We start from the raw sequence: 7548 nt of genomic DNA, 5'->3' as shown, positions 1-7548 counted from the left end.
ACAAAATATTAAGTGATTGATCTCGTAGAAATGAGAGTTCCTGAAAGTGACAACTCCCAAAGTTGCTTCATCTATTGGACCATTGTCAAATTTATCGTTGTATCCATGTTAAGATCCCTAATTACATGAACTAGTGGGCTTTTCATGAATAAGCTTGTGACATATGCTTTAATAAGTTCAACCCGATAGAGTAAGTTTGCTATTAATTATTTTCTAGCTAGGTCATTTCAGGTTCGTATAATATCTCTAAACAAATAGTTGTTGTATTCAGGATGATCACATTAACATATTAGCAAAATCAAAACAATGTCTCTCCTAGAGAAAACAAATATCACACTGATATTCAGCCCATTTATGGCCCAATAGATAAAACGGTAAAAGCGTTGCTCCACTTTACACTTAAAACGCGATTTTGGATGTTGCCATTTGGGTTGATTTATTTGTAGGTCAAATGCCATAATATTATAGGTTAATGACTTCTTGTGTTCTTTCCCATGCTTTCAGTATGCTCTTAGAAAATTAAACCATGAGAGTCCAAGAGTTATATGTGTATTATACACTTCACCAACATGTGGCCCTTGTAGGACTTGAAGCCTATTTTGAACAAGGTGATCCTTCCTTACTAAACATTACAAGATCGATCTTACTACTGATGTTCTAACCATCTGTTCCGTTTCATCTTTAATGTTGTTTCAGGTTGTCGATGAGAATCACAATGATGTGCACTTTGTTGAGATTGACATCTTTAGGAAGATCAAGAAATTGATGAAGCAGCTGGAATCATGGGAACACCATGTGTGCAAATTCTTTAAGAACAAGTACGTATATGCTCAAGTTGGATTGTTATCTTTCATTTATAGTATTGTATTTATTATGGTGAGCAGGTTTTGACTAAAGATTACAAGTATGTACATGACAATATCAGGCGTGAGATGAAGCAAGATTACAGAGGATTCAGTGAAGTTAATAAATGAGAACATCAGAGATTTGATTCTTTCTGGCATCAGCAAACTGCCATCTCTAAGCTCTACCAAACACAATGAAGCAATTGTGGTGGTTATAGAATTTGGGCCATAATTTATTAAGAGTTGGTCTTAGTGGGTGCCTATACCTTAGTACTTACAGATGACAAAGGTACACATGTTATTCTTGTATCATCTCCATAAGTCTGATATAGAGAACTACCATTTCTGTTATTTAATTTGCTAATGGTTTAATATCGATTTTCTATGAATTTTAGAAAATATAGAGAAAATATACTATACTTAGGACGTAAATTACCCACCCCCCCCCCCCCCCCCCCCCCCCCACGGAAATTAATTAGCTATAATTTTTTAACTCGAAAGCTAATTTGCTTCACTTCCAACTTAAATGATATAAGTTATAACTAAGAATTATTAACTGACTTTATGATCTCCTAAATTATTGTAAGTTCTGATGAATGAAGTCATGTAACATCCCTACATACACATCACATGAGCACACCTACGAACTAAGGTAATTAAATGGGTTAATTCATATGCTTTCGACTGCAACTTATCAAGGTACCTTCAGTTAGCAGTTTAGAACATGGCATGGCAGCTATACATATGGGAATAATATGATATTATTACCATACTTAGTTTATGTAATTGAGAAACAACCAAATATCTGAGCAACACTTTAGAAGATATTTATGTTGTTCAGCTTAACAGTTACTACACGTGTTTAATTTTGATTAACATAATTATCATCACACTGCATCTTGTTTTGATGAGTATACTTTTACGAACACCCTGATTATTTTTATAGCATAGTGATGGAAAGAAGATCAAATCTCTCTCTCTCTCTCTTATATCAATAACTTAGTTATGGGCATTATGATTTGTTAATCAGGTATTGCATTATTAAGTTAAGAAATCACTACGTTTTTGTCGGTTCAAGATCCAACATAAATTTTATTCTCGAGCTGGATATCTCATGCATACAAATATCTCATAAAAATATCTCGTGCTTGGAAATATCTTTTACGTTTATATCTGTTTGACTCTGGCCCTAATTAATCAAGGATAATGTTTCTTTCTTATAATAGCATAGTTAAGTGTACACAAATACGTGGACGTGTGTTTATACGAATATACAAGTTATATAACACCAATGATAGTGGGTGTTAGCCGATTATGAAAAGGGAAAGTATTATTTTGTCCGGTAACGCTAGGATATTTCAGATCTTTGTGTTTGATTCATTCTAACCTGTAGAGATATACAATCAGACCACTAGCTAGACATATACAATACAGTGAATTCGATAAATGCTTAGTTGCACTTTATTTACTCTAGATTTATACATATTAATTAAATTGTGTATCCACGACCTTCTCGACTGGAAGATCTTATCTCGTGTTTAGTGAACCATTGAACTAGAACTCGACTCTATGTAGTTGAAGTTTTAGATTTTAATAAAGAAAAATAATACGTAAAACTTATATTTCATGAACTTTATAACTCTCATCAAACTAAATAAAGTATTATTTTGTCTTGGGCTGTAGATTATAGTATGAAAGCGGATAATTATCAATGATGGTATAAGTCGAAGAAGCCGTCAAGAAAATGCCTACAAGTTAAAATGTTTCTCGTCATAAAATGTGACTAACTGAACGTTGCTATAATGAATGAATTATCTTTAAATTCCACTTTATCGATCTCGAGTGGGAGCCAACTGCACACAGAAAAAAAATCAAGGCTCATTATTTTACAATCTTTAGACCTCAGAAAATATTAACTGTATCAGAAATTTTATATGTTATAAAATTCATTATTAGATAATAGTAATACAGATCAGGCGGGTGTTGAGTGATAATTGATCTATGTGACCATAGGCATGTTACTTTTGTATGTGGTTGGTCTTCACTCTTAAATCTTGAGGCACCATATGAGGCCATACTAATTATTTATGAATTTATTGATTTAATGTATAATTTAGCATTTTAAAATGGAAGCTATCTCGGTTTAGGATATAATAACATTAGTTAAACATAAACGACAAATAATTAGACTCAAGAGATTAGTTTGAGTACGATTTATATATAATTACCCGTAAATCATGATTTACCATCATTTGTTTGAGCTAAGAGCATGTGCATTGCTATAACCCCTTTGAAGTTTCTTAGTCAATTTTTTAGTATTAAAACTAAGTTTAGAGGTAATGCTAAGAAACTTCTATTTTTTAGTCCTCCAATGTTAGATTCTTAAATTAAGGGTTCTTAAAAAAAAATTATTAAATAATTTTTAATTGAAACTAAAATTTATTTATTACATAAAATATAGTGAAATATAACATTTTAAACATAGCTTTTAAAATAAAAACATAAAAACAAAGATTACTAAAATAAACGATAATAATTTAAAAGAGGCATCGATACTCAGTTGTTGTCTTGATCACGTCCACATGTAGACCAGATATGTTCAACCAAATCAGCTTTCAGTTGTTGATGCACATGTCTATCACGAATTCTAGTTCGAACATCCATCATATTGGCGATATTTGTAGGCATGTCTGTAGAATAGGTGAGATCGACATGTGAACTTCCGTTGCCTTCTCCTTGTTGGAATTCTGAAACATCAAATTGAGTGTATTCATCTCGTTCGTCTTGTACTATCATATTATGGAGTATGATACATGCTCTCATAATCTTCCCAATCTTGACTTTATCCCAAAAAAGTGCGGGATTTTTAACAATGGCAAATCGAGCTTGCAAGACTCCGAAAGCACGCTCGACATCTTTTCGAACAGCTTCTTGACGTTGAGCAAATAAAACTGCTTTCGGTCCTTGTGGAATTGGAATAGATTGGATAAAAGTTGCCCATTTCGGATAAATACCATCGGTGAGATAGTAAGCCAAATGATACTCTCTTCCGTTGACCGAGAAATTCACTTGCGGAGCTTGACCATTTATTATGTCATCAAAAACAGGTGAGCGATCAAGAACATTGATATCGTTTAAGGTACCTGGAGGTCCAAAAAACGCATGCCATATCCAGAGATCATATGAAGCAACCGCCTCTAAAACGATGGTGGGTTTTCCAGAACCACGAGAATATTGTCCTTTCCAAGCGGTGGGACAATTCTTCCATTCCCAATGCATACAATCGATGCTTCCTATCATCCCGGGAAAACCACGAAGCTCTCCTATATGAAGTAGACGTTGAAGATCATTCGGGGTCGGTCTTCTTAGGTACTCATCGCCGAACAAATCTATTATTGCGTCCACAAAATTTTCCACACATAACCGAGCAGTGCTTGCACCGAGCCTTAGGTATTCGTCGACCGCATCAAGCGCAGAACCATATGCCAACACACGAATAGCCGCTGTACACTTTTGAAGTGTTGAGAGACCAAGCCTTCCGAGACCGTCTTTCTTTTGACGAAAGAATTGAACTTCATTGGAGAGGCGATCAACAATATGCACGAACAATGGCTTGTTCATTCTAAATCGTCGTCGGAATAGATTTTCGGGATATGTTGGAGTGTCACTGAAATAATCATTCCATAACCGGAGATGGCCTTCTTCACGATTTCTTTCGATAAATTCTCGTTTTTTTCTTGTCTTCCTTGCGTCTTCTTGTTCACCATAATTATTACACAAATTCTCAAATGCTTGGTCGAGCTGTTGATCAAAATATTGATCAAAAGCTTCATCAAGTGATGTGTCAAGATCATTATGAGAAAAAGATGCCATGAGATGATTTTTTTTGGATAATGTAGAATTGAGAGTTGTTTAGAACGAGAATGGTGAGAAATGAGAGATGTCTGATGCGGTGAGATATGAGAATGGTGAGAAATGAGAATGGTGAGAAATGCAGTTTAAACCCATGAGCAATGAGAATGGTGAGAAATGAGAAAATGAGAAATGTTTTGATAATGATAATGGTGAGAAGTGTTTTGATAATGAGAATGGTGAGAAATGAGAAATGAGAAATGAGAAGTGTTTTGATAATGAGAATGGTGAGATATGTGAAATGAGAAGTGTCTGATGCAATATATAATGAGAATGGTGAGAATGCAGTTTAAACCCGTGAGCAACTAAAGTGTCTTCTTTCATATACAACACACATACATTGTCAGTTACAAGACATACCCGTGAGAACTCTAAAGCACAAACCCGTGACACACACATACATTGTCAGTTACAAGACATACCCGTGAGAACTCTAAACGACAAACCCATGTACTCTCCACAAACCCGTGACAAACCCGTGTACTGTCTCCACAAACACACTTCTCAGACCTGATCTCTTCTTTCCCAACGTGTACTGTCTCCACAAACCCGTGACCTTTATCTTCATTCTTTCACATGTGACTGTCGTCTTTACTCTCTCACCTGCATAAGAAACATGAACATTTTAAATATAACAAGAACAACAAGAAACTGAAATTTAAACAGAACTAGAACAACAAGAAACTGAAATTTAAACAGAACTAGAACAACAAGAAACTAAAATTTCACACAACAAGAAACTGAAATTTTGTCGATGAGAACCACTTAAACACAACAAGAAACTGAAATTTAACACCATGAGAACCACTTAAACACAACAAGAAACTGAAATTTAAACAGAACAAGAAACTGAAACTTAAACAGAACTACATAAAACATAAGAACAAACAACAGACAGTGGTTCTAAACTCAAACATACAACAACTCCTCAATCAGCTTATTCTTTAGAGCTTCCTCACTCTCGGACAATGTATCTTTGTTTGCAACAAGATTCCCAAGCAGAGACATCTTGGACAGCCTTTCTTTCATGACAAGATCCTTCTGCCTTATCGACCACATTGTCTGAAACTCAGACAGGCCCTTCCCCTCATCAGTCTTCTTACCCCGTGCCTTAGATGCCTTCACACCCGGGGGACGATTCAGGCCTTCATCACATGCGGACATCTTGCTTTCAGTCGCGTGAGATGTTGATGATTGTGCACCATCGTCCAACTTCCTCTTTTTTGAACTTGAAGACTGTTTTGAGCTTGAAAGATCAGACCATTTCTGGTCATTTCGCAGCTCCAGCCACGCATACTCAAGGGTAAACTTCTTCTTGTGGTTGTTGTAGAAGATCTCATGCGCTTTTTTGAGAAGATCAGCGTCATTTTGTCCGCTTGTCTTCTCTCTGGTTGCAGCTTCGTACGAGCCACAGAACTTGCAGACGAGGTCGTTAATCTTCTGCCACCTTTGCTTGCAGTGCATTGGCTCTCTCTGTTCGCACCCTGAAACCTTCTGGCTTGCCGCGAAGTAGGCTGCAATTCTCTTCCAAAATGCACCTGATCTTTGCTCATTTGCCACGACAGGATCTTTGCTCGTATTAAACCATGAACTGATGAGCAAAATATCATCTGAAGGAGTCCATTTCCTACGTTCTCTACGCTCAACAGGAGTCTCTTTACCGAGGTTGCAATCTTCAGTAGATTGATTTACATAATAAGGAACTTGTGATGCACTAAAGACACTTTCTTGTTGACTTTGAAGAAGATCAACAAAATTAGAACCACTCGGAAATGGATTACAATCCATATCAGAATATGGATAAGATGACAGAAAGACAAGAAGAAGGAAGAGAAGAGAAGGAGCTTTGCGTTAAGATGGAAGAGAAGATCAGAGAGAAGGTGTTTATGATAAAGAATAGAAGGAGCTTTGCGTTTAATAGAGGGAAGAGGATTTGACATATACCTAAACACATTCATCACAGCTGAGACAATTCATCACAGTTAAGAGAAGAAGGACTTGACATATATCTAACAACCATCGACTTTCACCAACCATCACTAACGCAAGCATTTATTACACCATCCACTTCAATTCAAACAAGAATTACAAGACTTAGATCAATCTAACAGAGCAAAGAGCAATTTGGATTTATTACTAACACAACCATAAGTTCTCTTTCCTTACTAGCACAACCATCACTAACCTAAACATTTATTTCACCATCCACTTCAATTCAAACAAGGATTAAAAGACTTAAATCATTCTAACAGATCAAAGAGACATTTGGATTTACCGTGGAACGTGAGCAGAGGAGCTTGTACATGTACAGAACGTGAGCAGAGCAACTTGTCCTCTCCTCTGAACCATTTGTACGCTCAAAACTCATTTGAAAAAAACCAACAACAATGTCAGTAACTTCCTCGCAGAACCCATATGAAAAAATAAAACGTTCCTTCTGAATTAGACTTACGTGATCGTTTCTCCAGGATCCTTTGAAGTTCTTCCTTGTAAAGAAACAAAGAATCTCTCCGGGTTCTTTCGGTTCTCCAGGATCCTTTGAAGTTCTTTCTCATTATCTGAAACGAAAATTCTCAACATCAGTCTCGAGCTTAAGAAATTAGGAATTGGAAACAAAAGTTTCAAAGGTCTCAACCGAATGATGAAAAAGTTTCAAAAAGCTTGCGATTTTCCTCATTGAGAAATTAAAAACAAACAATGGAGTTCACCTTAACAATCAACCTAAAAAAATAAGGAATCGCAAACAAACTCTCAAAAGTCTCAACAGGAAGAACCAAAATCAAAGACATGC

The 7548-nt window shown here is 35.9% G+C and overlaps 1 protein-coding gene across 1 annotated transcript; it reads right to left on the bottom strand.

Moving 5' to 3' along the window:
* Positions 1 to 5666: 5666 nt before the first annotated feature.
* On the bottom strand, positions 5667 to 6545 carry LOC106398161 (glutathione S-transferase T3-like). Its single transcript, XM_013838755.2, has one exon. It carries the CDS (start codon positions 6543 to 6545, stop codon positions 5667 to 5669), a length of 879 nt encoding a protein of 292 aa, XP_013694209.2.
* Positions 6546 to 7548: the final 1003 nt, after the last annotated feature.

The sequence above is a fragment of the Brassica napus genome, chromosome C4, assembly GCF_020379485.1.
Source record: "Brassica napus cultivar Da-Ae chromosome C4, Da-Ae, whole genome shotgun sequence".
Classification (NCBI taxonomy): Eukaryota; Viridiplantae; Streptophyta; class Magnoliopsida; order Brassicales; family Brassicaceae; genus Brassica; species Brassica napus.
This window is presented reverse-complemented; position numbering and strand designations above follow the sequence as displayed.

Coding starts and splice junctions, on each gene's coding strand:
- LOC106398161 (XM_013838755.2), bottom strand. CDS start 6,545: ATGGATTGTAATCCATTTCCGAGTGGTTCTAATTTTGTTGATCTTCTT.